The sequence below is a fragment of the Hyperolius riggenbachi genome, chromosome 10 (genome assembly GCF_040937935.1).
Source record: "Hyperolius riggenbachi isolate aHypRig1 chromosome 10, aHypRig1.pri, whole genome shotgun sequence".
Classification (NCBI taxonomy): Eukaryota; Metazoa; Chordata; class Amphibia; order Anura; family Hyperoliidae; genus Hyperolius; species Hyperolius riggenbachi.
Window position 1 is genome coordinate 184,751,963 of NC_090655.1, and position 15,241 is coordinate 184,767,203.

General features: G+C 44.9%; 1 protein-coding gene across 2 annotated transcripts in view; it reads right to left on the minus strand.

Moving 5' to 3' along the window:
• Window positions 1-3,984: 3,984 nt before the first annotated feature.
• Window positions 3,985-15,241, minus strand: part of LOC137534055 (dual specificity phosphatase 29-like) — a 39,716-nt gene continuing 28,459 nt past the window's right edge. For both annotated transcript variants that reach the window (XM_068255382.1, XM_068255383.1), the window contains exons 3-4: window positions 11,518-11,738; window positions 3,985-5,590 (exon numbers count right to left, since the gene is read on the minus strand). In XM_068255382.1, coding sequence (XP_068111483.1) covers window positions 5,358-5,590; window positions 11,518-11,738 — 454 coding nt within the window. In that variant the 3' untranslated portion in view covers window positions 3,985-5,357. The remainder of the gene's footprint in view (window positions 5,591-11,517; window positions 11,739-15,241) is intronic.

The window sequence follows — 15,241 nt, forward strand, 5'->3', positions numbered from 1 at the left end:
ACATATGAATTTCCTTTTAAACAATGCAAGGCTGTCCTGCTGATTATCTGTCTCTAGGACTTTTTGCCATAGACCCTGAACAAGCAAGATCATCAGGTGCTCTTTCTGACTGGTCTGATTCGATTAGCTGTTTTAGGCGTGTGATTCAGACTCTACTGCAGCCAAAGAGCTCAGCAGGACTGCCAGGCAACTGGTATTGTTTAAAAGGAAATAAATATGGCAGCCATCACATACCTCTCACTCCAGTTTCCTTTTAACTTAGCTCAGTGCAAACCAGCAGAGCTGTGGAAAGTAGGGCTGAGCTCTCGGATTCCGAATTTCGAGTTTGCCATCGGAATTTGGCAGTTCCGAGTAAGCTCTCGAAACACGAAAATTCGGCAATTCCGAGTACCGAATTCGTGTTTACATTGAAGTCAATAGTTCTAAATTCCATGGTTAATTGTAAAGCCCCCTTACATGCTATCATCACCGAATTTGGCATGTATGTTAAGCAGATGAGTCGGAACATGGTAAAAAAAAATTTTCTGGCTGCACTGCTGGCGGCTGCAACAAAAAAACAAAAGGCATGTACATGTGCCCATCCCCCTTCGTGATCATTACCTTGCCGCGGTGAAGGGGCTTGCGCATCACAATGAAGCAATGACCGCCGGCTATTTGAGTGTCTCGGGTGGGGGTGGCACACAAAAGATAATAAGGTCGTTGCTTCATTGTGGTCAGACCAAATTTGATCAGCTGGACAGTCACTATTGTTCTATCATTGAGCTACCACAGCCCGGCGACCATATGGGCTTGAAAAACGCCACGGCCTACACTCTGGCCACGGTGCGCACCAGTCCAGCACGGCCGTCACTACGCAAACAGCTGTTTGCAGTGCGTTACACAGTGAGTTTGGTGTGTCAGTGTGAAGCAGAACTCTAATTACACTCCCTAATTGATGTATACCCATGCAAGATGTTTGAAAGCACTTTAGGCCTGCAATTTAGGGCTGATCGGAACAGCTGAATTCCGATTTCGTCGAAATTTCGTGCACCGCATGCGAAAACCGAGTTTTCGTGTTCCGAATTTTCGTGTTCCGAGTGCATTTCTATTGAATTAAATAGTGTTAACTCCTGTGGTTAATTGTAAAGCCCCCGTACATGCTATCATCACCAAATTTGGCATGTATGTTAAGCAGATGAGTAGGAACATGGTAAAAAAAAAATTGTGAAAAGAGCTTATAGTTTTTGAGCAAATCGATTTCAAAGTTTCATAGGAAAAATGTTTTTTAAACTGTGTAAAATGACACTGCTGCAGAACAGGTTACTGCATTCCGAGTTCTGTATACATATTGTATACATTTCATGAAAACAGACAGCGTGGGGTCCCCCCTCCCAAGCCTCCTTAACCCCTTGTCCCCCATGCAGGCTGGGATAGCCAGAATGCGGAGTCCCGGCCACGTGGGGCTTCGCACCCTGAGCTATACCAGCCCGCATAGTCCATGGTATGGGGGGGCTCTGGAGGAGAGGGGCGGCCAACCTCCCTCTCTCCCCCAGAGCCCTTGTCCAATCCATGGACAAGGGGCTCTTCCCCACCTCCGGTGCCCCAGGAGGAGGTGGGGGCCGCCGACCTGGGGGGTTCATGGTGCCATCCGGGTTTCCCCTTTAACAGGCGGACCCCAGAAGCCGTCCCCTCCCCAGGAGAAATGAGTATAGGAGTACACGGTACCCCTTACCCATTTCAGCAGAGTTAAAAAAAGAAATAAAAACACGACAACGGAAAAAGTCCTTTATTGTTCTAAATTAACCAGGGATACTTACCTTGGGATAATCTCACGCCAGTAACCTCAGGAGTGGTCCCACGCCAGTATCCTCTTAGGACATCTCACCACCCTCCCACACTGACGAACTCCCACCACTGAATGTATAGCAGAGGCTGAGAACACGAAAATTTTGCCTTTAAAACAAGAAATTTCTGCAAACAGTGATGCAATCAAAATGGCCACTGGGAAATCCCCGATCGCTGGAGGCCACACTAGAGTGGCGAAACCAGTGATTTTTCACATAGATGGTGGGTCCAGGTGACCAGAGCAGGAGGTGCCCTAATCCCCTGGACCCACCCATTCATGTGAAATAACTCGTATTCTGACACTCTGAGGTGGCCTCCGGGGAACGGGGATTCCATGGACCATGCGGGCTGGTATAGCTCAGGGTGCGAAGCCCCACGTGGCCGGGACTCCGCATTCTGGCTATCCCAGCCTGCATGGGGGACAAGGGGTTAAGGAGGCTTGGGAGGGGGGACCCCACGCTGTCTGTATTCATGAAATGTATACAATATGTATACAGAACTCGGAATGCAGTAACCTGTTCTGCAGCAGTGTCATTTTACACAGTTTAAAAAACATTTTTCCTATGAAACTTTGAAATCGATTTGCTCAAAAACTATAAGCTCTTTTCACAAAAAAAATTTTTACCATGTTCCTACTCATCTGCTTAACATACATGCCAAATTTGGTGATGATAGCATGTACGGGGGCTTTACAATTAACCGCAGGAGTTAACACTATTTAATTCAATAGAAATGCACTCGGAACACGAAAATTCGGAACACGAAACTCTGTTTTCACATGCGGTGCACGAATTTTCGACGAAATCGGAATTCAGCTGTTCCGATCAGCCCTAGTGGAAAGAGAGGATGAGAGCTGTGGAGATCCCTGGAAGGTAGGTGATTGAAGAGCATCTGCTGCAAAAATAAAGCGAATCCGATGTAGCTACTATTGGTTCTCTTGGGGTACAGGTCCAGTTTATTAACATTAAATTGCAAATAAAAATTGTGCAGCACTGATGCATCATTTATAGGAATTTTCTTTTTATTGAAAGTGAAATTTCACTTTAATGTTTTCAAGTCACAAATGTATATTAAAGATGCATATTAGGTGATTTGACCCCAGTGGTTACAAACGTATTCTAGTATTGCGACTTCAGCAGGTACTTTTATGTTTGTCAGGGGGAGGGGGTTGCGTTATATGAAATATGGCATCCTCCATATTCCTATCAGCTCAGGTTTCCTTTAAGTGACACAATCACCTTTTCACACATAATGAAGTGAAATTGGCTTAGTCTGTCAGTACTGTCATTCCAAGGCCTCGTGCTCTTGTTCAAACATGTGGATCCAAATAGTTTAGGAGCAGGGCCTAAGCAAGGTGAAACTTACGCATCAGGCACAGAGATTACAGGGGCAGCATTTTTGTACTGCACAGCAAAACAAACATACACTACAGCGTTGGATTTCGTCTTCTCCTCTCCGTATAGCCACTAGCTGTGCTGCTTCGTCCTCTATATGCTCTCGATGCGGGTCACGTGAACCATAATGAATATGCTGCAGTACAGCCGGTGGCTGTAAGGGGAGGAGAGAAAAGCATCCAGTGCTGCCATATGTCTGCTCCCCTGAGAAGGGTCACTTGTTGGAAAGGGGGGAGGTGTTACACAGGCTGCCACACTTACAAGTATGGGAAAGAAGGGTTGACTGGGCACACTTTGCTGGGGTATGGGGGTGGTAGTTGGCTGCTTTCTGCTGCTTGAGGACCCAACTATATTTTACATTCTTTCAAGCAACCAGAAAGCACAAAGAGACTCTGTAACAAAATTTTCAGCCTTATTTCATCTATCCTTTAAGTTCCTATACCTGTTCTAATGTGATCTGTCTTACTGCAGCCTTTCCTAGTTGCACAGTGGCTGTATTATCTCTGTTATGTAATCTAATCTTCTTTCCTTTGTCGGTTCAGGCAGGAATGTGTTGCTCTGCTGTGATAGGTAGAAGTTATACACACCCTCTCCATGCCCCCTCCAGGCTCTGTATGAGTCACAGACTGAACTTCTCTCAGCCTATCACATGATGGTTAGCAGCCATGTTTTTTGTTTGTAAACACTGCCTAAAACTGGCAATTACAAGCCAGGATTGCAGCAGGGAGTGGCAGAAACTGCAAAGAGGGGCCCAGGAGAACATGAATAGAATGGTATGCTTTTTATTGTAAGAATTTTAGAGTACAGATTCTCTTTAAGCCTGGTACACACCTACAACTTTCATTGGCCAATGATTAGCCAATTGTACCACTTCCATGCAGTATGATAGGTTACCTACACAACCTGTTCATAGCATTCAAAATCTGTTGGCCCTCATACTACATGGAGGTGGTAAAATTGGTCTGTTGAATGGCCAATCGAAATTGGATGTGTGTATGCACCGTTGTCCAGTATGAGTCAAATCCCCCCTCTGTTTTGAATCTGTGCAATTTACTGTATTCTGATATCATACTGAAGGGAAGAAAATCCACTCCAGATCTGTAGGATTGTATCTGTTCTACTAAAGACTTATGTGTGAAGAAGTGAAAGGGTCGTTTTAAAAGCTGGCCATGTTAGGTGAGACTTCTCTGGGTAAGAAATGGCATCCATGCTTTTATTAAACATGTCTGTTTCAGGATGTAACCGTCGATTCAAGATCCACCATAGGGTCTGTTTCAATGTTTGTGCATTATCCGCTGTAAGGGCTGTGCCACACTGCTGAGCGCTTTTCAGTTCATTTTATTTTTTTATAAATGTTCCCATTGATTTGCATTATAATCGTGGCAAAATTGCAGCAACCATATCAGTGCATATCAGTGGGAGAGAAAACTGATCGAAAAGTCCTTGGTGTGTCTATGCTCTAAACCTAGTTGCACTTGCCCATATAAAGGAGTGTCTGGGAAATGAAGATGTAGGGCCCATTCAAGCTGGGGGGGGAATTCATGTGCGTTTACCGTGGATTTAAATAGCTAGTGTAATGTAAAGTATATGGCAGTGATCTCACTGTCACGATGGCTGGGGATTCGCGGTAATCGCAAATGTGTTGCATGCAGCACTTGTTCTGGTTTTTTGAATGATCGCGAAAACAATGAAAAAAAATTCTAAACGCGATTCCTCAATCGCGAAAATGTATAGTTAAAAATACATGTTTACTGCGAAAAAAATCGCTGCCTTAAAGCGCTAGTGAAAACCGCTAGCGTTTTGCAATCCCCAGTAGGAATGGGCCCTAAATGGCCAGCGCTGTTTTAAAAAGCTCTTCTAATAGCCCAAACCTAGAGGCCTCTCTCCAGCATATTATCTGCCATTATTGTTTTGCTTGTTGAGGCAGGGAAAAGGTATGTAATTAGCTTAATTTGCATTTTTCCTACATTCATCTTTGGCTAAGATGATATAACTTTTAACTATTGCTGTAGAAAATACATTAACAAAGTTATTTCTTTGACTGTAGAAAACACGAATGTATATGATAAGCTCTTCCAAAGGGTACGGAGTCCCTTTAAGTCTATAGAAAACAGCCCTTCTCTTGTTGGTCAATGTCCACTAGGCCTCTTCAGTCCCATTTGTGGAAGCGCGTGCTGCTCTTCTCTCCATAGCGAGCTGAATGTCCAGTTCTCTAAGCTGCTTCAGGAATCCACGATTAGGAAGAATGCAGCGATGCTTCAGAACTTGATCTATGGCATCAACAATGGTCATTTTCTCATGGATCATTAAATATGCCAATGCAAGTGAAGCAGAGCGGCTGCGTCCCATAGCACAGTGCACCAGCACTTTGCCTGTGGAAAGAGGGAGAATGAATTGTTAAACATTTTTGGTGACTCTTTTATGCTACCCACTGTATCTGCAAATGGACATATACTGTATTGCCTAAAAGCTAATTTCTAAAAGAAACTGGAAGTGATACGCCAGCCAAAACTTCAGTTTACTGTAAAGTGGGCAGTCCGGTTTTCATTGTGTAGATTCGCTCACATTCTTAGCTATTCATGATAATGGGGAATTAAACTGGATGAGGATTCAGATAGCAATAAAAACTTTTTAATATTAAGGATTCTTTTCATCTGATCAGGAAACAGTGGTGGAATGCAAGTTTAAATGATGGGGGGGAAGGGGGGTCAAATCTATACATTCATCTTCATTGATATCACAATACAACATCAGAGACCCTAATCGGAACGAATCAGTTCTTCATGTGACTGACAAGAGCATATAATCTGGCTTGATGCAATGAGCGAGTTATAATTTAGGCAACAACACAAGTACGTTTGGGCAAGGTATGCCCTTCATTAGAAGACCTCTGTGAAAAAAACCTCAGATACTCACCTAAGAAGAGGGAAGGCTCGGGTCCTATTGAGCCATCCCTCTCCTCTCCGGGTGCCCTCGGTGCTGCGCTGGCTCCCCCGTTCAATTCCCCCGCCGCGGGGACTTCGGAAGTCTTCGGGAGCCGAGTCCTCCCGAAGACAGGCGGCTCCATACTGCGCACGTGCGAGTGCATCATAGAGGGCGCTCGCGCGTGCGCAGTGTAGATCGGCCTGTCTTCAGGAGCACTCGGGCGCCCAAAGCATTTCCGAAGCCTCCCTTCGGCGGGGAAACAGCGGTATTTGACCGAAATGGTTGAATACCGCTACGGGGGAGCCAGTGCAACAGCGGGGACTGGGAGAGGAGAGAGAATGCTCTATGGGACCCAGAGCATCCCTCTCCTTAGGTGAGTATATGATTTTTTTTTTTTTTTTTAAAAGAGTTCCCATTAGCTTTAAGTGAAAAGACAATATGGAAGGTATCGGTGCTATATAAATACTAATAATAATGTGTTATGGCAGTGAGGCCTTTATCTACAGGTATATCTTATATTGCTGCTTGTTTTATCTTCATAAAAGATTGGAGACTTCATACTTTCTGTTGTATTTTATCGGTATAAACAACCTATTTTTTTGTGTGCCTTCATGGAAAAGCATGTCTGGACATTTATGGTGCTATGAGAGATTTGCAGTGAATATAGTTGATCAGCCTGGCAAAGCCTGTGTTTCATAAATGACTTTTTACAGCCACACAACTTCTGCATATGAATGAATAACAAACAGAAAAGACAATGACTGAGTCCTCAGGCACTGACCCCAGCCCCCGCGAACGGCCATTGTGGAGATGTCCACACAAGCTGAGAGAAGCCTGGTTTATCAACACAATGGTTGCTGGACCTGGCACATACCCATCCAACTGATACCTGAATGATCTCCCATGGAGGAGGGGTCTCTATACGTGTTGTATCCAGATAAAAGACAATTCTTGGGAAGCTCTCTCTCTCCAACATGCTGATATAGACTTGAGGTGATAATGGATTCAGGGCACAACTAGTGAATGCGGTGTGTATGGATTGTAAGGTTAGACAAAGGGTGCCCAATAGGTCGATCGCGATCTACCGATATTTGGTACCGAACGGCCGCGTCATGTTAAATTTTGCGGCTGGCAGCTATCAGATTCTGCTGCCGGCCGCTAGCCAATCGGAAGAGGCAGAGAGGAGAGGGGCGGTGCAGTGGGAATGGAGGACGCTGCGACGTCATAGCTGGAGGCGGCGCTGGGCACAATGCATCAACGCACGCTGCCCGCCTCCCCCTTTGCTCGCCGGAGTCTTCTTCTATGCCACGCATCTGCACTCTAGCCAGCGCGGCCGAAGGAGGGGAGACCAAGAGGAGCCCCAGACACCGCCGCTGGAACTGGACTGGCCAGTGGGGGGACTGGCCGGCCTTTCATTCAGTGATTTAGGGCTGGTCCAGTGCCTGGTGTATTCAGATTTGTTGTTAATGTGAAACACTGCGCTAGCTGATAAAAGTGCAATTTGAGGGCAGGCAAGCTGGTAAATACACACAGCATGATGCAGAGCTTGCCTGGAGGGTCCCTGGGCAAATATCTGTCTTGTCTCTCCCCATTGTTATGACTGCATATGTGGATAAGGTGTTAAACAAGTTGAAAAGTTTTTGACGGTCCCTAGATTCCAGGAGGGCTACTTTCTGACTTGTGTGAGAGACCAGCAGGGACAGTAGTCCTATTACAGGCAAGTAGCCTCTGTGTGATGTGAGACTGCAATACAGATGAGCGCTCTGCTCCATCTCAGGCTATTCTCAGTCTCTCTCCACTCCTCCTCTCTCTGGGCTAGTGCACGCCAAAATCGCAATAGCAATCGCTAGCAATTTGCGAGTGCGATTTTGTGAAGCGATTTTCAGAGCGATTTATGAATGAATCGCTCTGAAAAATGCTACATGCAGCATGTTTGCAATTTTGAAAAAAATCACAACGCTGCTGTGAGAATACCCTCATAGGGTAGCCAATCGCCTTTTAAATCGCTGTTGATTTGAAAAACGATAAGAAGCACTCTTGGTGTGCACCAGCCCTCCCTCATTCACCTTTGTTTCCTTCTTCCCCTAGTGCTGGGTGTTTGTGTCTTCTTGTCATACAGGAAAGCTAAATAAAAGTGCAATCCTGGTGAGACAAATACCTTTTTCCCTCTCTTTAAGCTTTTCTCTCCTCACCGGTTCTCCCCTTCTCTGCATAAGGGCTCAGACACACTATAAACACTTTTCTGAGTGATTATACAGCGATTGCAATTTTACTTTGATCTTAATATAAATCAATGGGAGTGTTTTTAAAAAGCTCTCAGAAAACTCTGATGACTAAAAAGTGCTCAGAAAAGCACTTATAGTGTGTCTGAGCCCTTAGTATTTGTACGCTGCGGGTGAGTTGGGCGCCGGGAGCGCCAAATGACAGCTCTTCCTGCTGCCACTAAACTCCCCAGCAGAGTTAAATACTATTCCCCCTCTGAGTCGTTGTAACTCAGGGATGTAAGTGAGGTGTAATTTGGGGTACGGCGATCACCGGAGCCGCAAATTACCCTTACGCGCCCTGCACAGCATATTATTGCTGCTATGGGGCTCCTGGTTTGGGTAACTGGTGCTGAACTCCGTGCACCAAAACCACCTGCATTGCCTTCTCTCTCCTCTCTCCAATCTTGTTATTAGAAACCATAATCTAAAGCTGGCCATACATGCATCAATTGTTACTAACAGATTCTTTCACTATGATCGAATCATAATGTCTTTTCCACCTGTCAGTACTAAGTATGGATGTGGCATATAGGGTTTCATGCTATAGTAAAGTGGGCCGTGGGCAGGCAGTGATGCACTGCCCACCAATAAATAGCAGTTAAGCAAAGCGTGGATGTTGGGGAGGGGGAGGAGTGAAAACAGTGATGGAAGGAGGGATATCGAAACTTTGGAAATTATCATTAGCGAGGCAGGGATCATGGTGCCAGGAGGGAGGTCAGTAAAGATGTTACCTGACTGAGGGAGGTGGTGGTCTGGTAAAGGGGAGGGTATATCCGAGATGGAAGAGGGGCTTGTTTGAGGGATTAATAGAGATGGTGTCGAAGTGGAGGACATAAGTGGTGTGGGGGGGGAGGAATGAGCCTTGGGGAAGTAAAGTGGCCATACATCTGTTAACTTAACAGACGATCAACCGTTTGATATTATCGAATCAGATAAAAAATTTGGCTGGAAATTGGTTGAATGTATCGATCTGCAATGTTGGGAAATCTCGGGCCAATGTGGTTGTCAGGTGCAGTAATCACGGTGTGCGATAACCATGAATGTTAGATACAACGTAAACCCCGGCCGTTGTCCCTAAACATGTATTATGTGCCCCCCGGTGCCTGTACTTTACCTATCATGCTGTCCCTTGTGTCCCGGCTGTATTTCCGCATTGGCGCTCCACGTGACTACTGGCATATACCACGTGGGGTGCGTGTGTGATGTCATCTGGGCTGCGGCTGCCATGATAACGGGCCTCTAGTTTGTTTTTCCCCCCAGGCCATAAGGTCCCAGTCCTCCCCTGAACTGGAGGGAGGTGAGTGGCACCTACACCTAATTACACTATACCTGGCTAACTATACTGAAGGCACCCACACCTAACTACACTATACCTGGCTAACTATACTGACGGCACCCACACCTAACTACACTATACCTGGCTAACTATACTGAAGGCAACTACACTATACCTGGCTAACTATACTGAAGGCACCCACACCTAACTACACTATAGCTGGCTAACTATACTGAAGGCACCCACACCTAACTACACTATACCTGGCTAACTATACTGAAGGCAACTACACTATACCTGGCTAACTATACTGAAGGCACCCACACCTAACTACACTATACCTGGCTAACTATACTGACGGCACCCACACCTAACTACACTATACCTGACTAACTATACTGAAGGCAACTACGCTATACCTGGCGAACTATACTGAAGGCACCCACACCTAACTACACTATACCTGGCTAACTATACTGAAGGCACCCACACCTAACTACACTATACCTGGCTAACTATACTGAAGGCTCCTACACCTAACTACACTATACCTGGCTTACTATACTCAAGTCCCCTATACCTAGCTATCTATACTTCAGGCACCTATACCTATCTACCTATACTGAAGGCACATATACCTAGCTACCTAAATGTTGGTAGATCTCCTGGACTCGGCAAATTTTAAAGTAGCTTGCGAGCCGAAAAAGTGTGGGCACCCCTAGGTTAGACTAATAATGCTCCTAGTAGTACTGTACACTGAGCCCGCAATTATGTAATCATATATTTTATATGCTGTAACTTGTACATATGTAAATAAACCCCTTTTATTTAACCCTTTGAAAGGACCTTGGGTGTCTGGTCATTTAATATAGAAATAAGTAACATAAGTTAGAGTAAATTCTACACTTTCTACATTTCTAAATATGTCTGTTCAACCTCAGTATAACGCTGGCCAATGGCGTCTACTTGAAGTATTTTATATTATTATTATTATTTCGTATTTATATAGCGCCAACCTCTTATGCAGTGCTGTACAGAGTATGTTGTCCCCTAACTGTCCCTCAGAGGGGCTCACAATCCAATCCCTACCATAGTCCTATGTCTATGTATTTATTGTGTAGCGTATATATCGTATTCCAGGGCCAATTTGGAGGGGAAGCCAATAACAATCAACACAGCAGCCTAACAAGTAGCTTTTTTATTATAATATTATTATTATTATAAATAAAGGCTATAAAGGTAGTGGCTATTCTGTCCCTGTCAGTGCAGACTTGCCTACCTACCTGTTTTTATAACTTGTAACTGTTTTACATTTGCTCCTTGCACTATTTATTGTATGACGCAGTCTAATATCCTGTTGCTTTTGCATAAGATAATACACTGATATTCTATCTGCAAAGATAAGACTACTTTCACACTGAGAAGTTGCATTGTGTTGGACAAAATCTCATAGCAAATGTGATGCAATGATATTGTAATGGAAAGTTCACATTGGCAGCTTAGCAGTGCAGCGGAATTCATTGGAATAACTGGTTCATGGTGCGCATTTACCTGACGATGTGTAGATTTGCAGTGGCATTGAAGCATAGTTTTGGTATATGGTATGCGTCGTGTCATACGGATAATGCACAATGTGACTTTTCCCTTTGTAGCATAGCAATCCTGTTTTTGTTTTTTTTCAGAATACTCAACACTGCAATGTGAAATTAAACTTTACATTGGAGCGGATTTCAGGTTTTCATGGCTTTTGTATAACCGCATAATTTTACAAAATCACAATCATATTTTAGTGGAGAAAAACATCTTTGATAAAATATTTGTAGAACAAACTTACTGCTGGGGCTGCTCAAGGCCTTGTGTATGAATTCCGCTGCTGGGTGGAAGAACTTGCTAAGATTGAAACCAGGAAGATCCTCTGCTTCCACCCCATAATATTCAATGGGCATATCACGGTAGTACTCTGCTCCTGTGTCCACATTCCATCGGCCGTGGGCTGCATTTAATACATGTGTAAAGCCAGTTTTCTCCAAGCCGTAGCGGTCTAGAGCGGTTTTTCTAGTAAATAAATGTTCATATTATACATGATGAAAACCTTAGTTTATCAATATTTTATTGATATTATGACCAGCTATGAGTTCAGCAATGTGATGTACAACACAGATTAACACACTTTCCTATTTGCAGGTGGTGATTTCAGGCAGAGCACTGCAAAGGAAATGTGATTACATATATCCTTGAATACAGGTCTACCTCGTCAACTCCAGTATTTGACCTGCTGGAATTTTTATTGACTCAAGTATAAGTCGACTTAGCAAAATTAATGGCTGAACTGGGGACCAGGAGGGGTTAATGACTGCACTGCATACAGTACTGTAGCCATTAACCCTTCCTGGCCCTTGGGTACAGCCAATAACTCCTCCAGGCCCCAAGTGCAGCAATTATTCACTCCCCATCCCGCAGCCCAGAATTATTTCCCCCTGCCCCTTTCCTTGTTAATTGTTGAGGCCAGGACTTTCAGACTTTATCAAGAAAGTATCACTTACCACTGGGTAAATTGCTGCAAATGTGAATGTGACTAATAGTAAACACGTCACATTACTCAGTGTGGTCAGTGTTGCTCAAGACTCATGTATAAGTCAACCCATATACTTTTATTTAATGAGTCAGACCTAAATTTTTAGACTTAGTCGAGTATATACGGTACATGGGATTCTCCTATTCTTCAGATTACATGATTTCTCACACTGGATGCACTGCTTGATTTATGACCCACTACTTAGTAATGTAGTTCGGATACACTTAATGTAATGTTTCATCGAAATAGCCTTCCTGCTGAATTATTAAGTTTATTATTACTATTAATAATTTATTATTATTATTGTTATTAAAAATTTAATTTTAAGTACTAAATATGGTATGTGGTTGCAAAACAGCACCTGTTTTACTGCCTGAGGAAGTGAGTGGGCGTAGTCCTACGAAACACGTCACATTTTTTGGGTACACAATAAAAGATTTTTGATGACAAATCTTGTGCTGAATCTTCTATGGAGATGGTAAATGATACTCACCCTTATTTATTTTAAAAGAAACCTGTAAGGTCTTAAACTTTTTTTTTAACTTAACCGGGACATCTACCAGCCCCCTGCAGACGTCCTGTGCCCACGCTGGGATGAAACGATCCTCCGGTCCTTCACCGTGGCTCACTTACGTTATCACAGACTTGCAACTCGACGGCCCCTGCGTGGCCTTGGCTACGCATGTCATCGTTTACACTCCCAGGGCTGGGAGTGTCCTGCGCAGTCACAGTACGAGAAAACCTCATACTGCGCCTGCGCAGGACGCTCCTGGCGATAGCGGGGAACTGGAGGAGTATTGTCAAGGTGTGGGGGCACAGGATGTTCGCAGGGGGCCGGTAGAAGTCCCAGGTAAGTTTTTTTTGTTTTGTTTTTTGTTTTTTTTTTAGTCCTCCATGGCGGTATGATTCCTTTTGATTTTAGGGTCTAAAAGTGGTATTTTTTTCATGTGCTTTTAGACCCCAAAATCATTTATTTATAAAACACCAACATATTACGCAGCGCTGGACATTAGTTTAGGTTACAGACCATATTTAGGGGTAACATACAACAATACAGGAATACAAGAAAAAACAGATCACGCAGCACAGAATGAGTACAAGGTAATGCTTAGTCAGTCGCTGGATGCGAGCATGGAGATTAGGCAAGTTGAGTTCACTCAAATGCATAGCATGGGTGCACAGTAATGGAGGTGCATGATCAGGTAGGACACAAAAGGAGGAGGACCCTTCCCGAAGGCTTACAATCTAGAGGGTAAGGTAGGGACACAAAACTAGGGGAACAGAGTTCAGCTGTGAGTTTAGAGCACTTGTGAGGGGTGGTAGGCCAGAGTGAAAAGGTGAGTTTGAGGGCCTTCTTGAAGATGTTGGAGAGGGCTGCCCTAATGGGTGCAGGTAGGATGTTCCATAGTGTTGAAGCAACTCTTGAGAAGTTTTGGAGGCATGCATGGGACTGGGTGATGTGGAGGCGGTCAGGCGAAGTTCATTGAAAGAGCGGAGTAAGCGGCTAGGTGTGTACCTCTGAGCAAGATCGGAAATGTAGGTTGGACCGGTTTTGTGGACAGATTTGTAGGTCAGACACAGTATCTTGAATCTGATACTGGACTGGATAGGAAGCCAGTGGAGGGATTCACAGAGGGGAGCTGCCATGGTGGAGCGATAGGAGGAGTGGATAATTCTGGCTGCTGCATTCATGATGGACTGCAGCGGGGCTATTCCGGTCATGGGGAGACCAGACAGAAGGGCATTGCAGTAGTCAAGGCAGAAAATTATGAGGGCATTGATGAGTTTGGTGGTGGCAGCAGTCAGGAAAGGGCAGATCTTGCAGATGTTATGGAGGTGGACGTTGCAAGACTTTGTGAGGTTGTGGATGTGGGGAGTGAAGGATAGTGCAGAGTCCAGGGTGACTCCCAGACAGCGGGCTGGAGAGGTAGGGCGAATGTTAGTGTGGTTAACAGTGACATGCACATCTGGGAAGTTCAGGGATGGCCGGGGTGGGAAGATCATAAATTCCGTTTTGTCTAGATTTAGTTTCAGGAACCTAGTGGACATCCAGGAGGAGATGGCTGATGGGCAGGAGGAGACCTTGTCCATGGTAGTGGTGGGTATGTCAGGGGTGTGGAGGTAGATCTGGGTGTCATCTGCGTACAGATGATAGTTAAAACCCATGGAGAAGATAACCTTGCCAATGGCGGATGTGTATAGGGAGAGCAGTAGGGGGCCAAGGACCGAGCCTTGGGGGATCCTCCCACCGAGAGGTGGTTGGGGGTGATTGAGGACTCATTGAAGGAGATCGTCAAGGAGTGGTTGAAGAGGTAGGATGAAAGCCAGGTCAGGGCAAGGTCGTGAATGCCCATGGACTGGAGAGAATGGAGGAGTAGGGAATGATCTACAGTGTCAAAAGCTGCTGAAAGATCGAGGAGGATAATGGAGTATTTACCTTCAGCTTTAGCTAAGAAAAAATACCAGCAGAGAGTCTGCAGCAGCCCCAGCACTTTCCTCCCTGGGCTCCAGCACTGCAGTTTTACCTCCGTCCTCCGGGTGGCACTGCAACCCTAAAGTGAGATTGCCGCCTGTCGTCTTGACGACAGACGGAAGCAGAGCCTCGGAGGAGCGGAAGAAGAATGGCGGCCGACGTCGGGATCCCCGGGAGTTTGGGGTGAGTTGAAACGCCAACTGTGCGCATTGCTCTACATAGAGCCTCTGGCGGCTACCCTGAGTGCAGGTCAGGGTTACTGCTCTGAGCTGTGGTTTTCCACCCCGACTGTAGCTCTGGGTTACTGCCAAGGGGTTTAAACACCTTACAGGTTTCCTATAATTTTGCTTTACCCGATTGGCACCTTTGCATCTGTATACTATTGATGATAACATTTTTCGATCTTGGGTAGAGATAACTAAACCTTTAAAATGTGGATCTTGGCGGTTTTTCTATGTTCTATGCAATTTTTATAAATTAATCAGATGAATGATCTGTCATGCTATATAC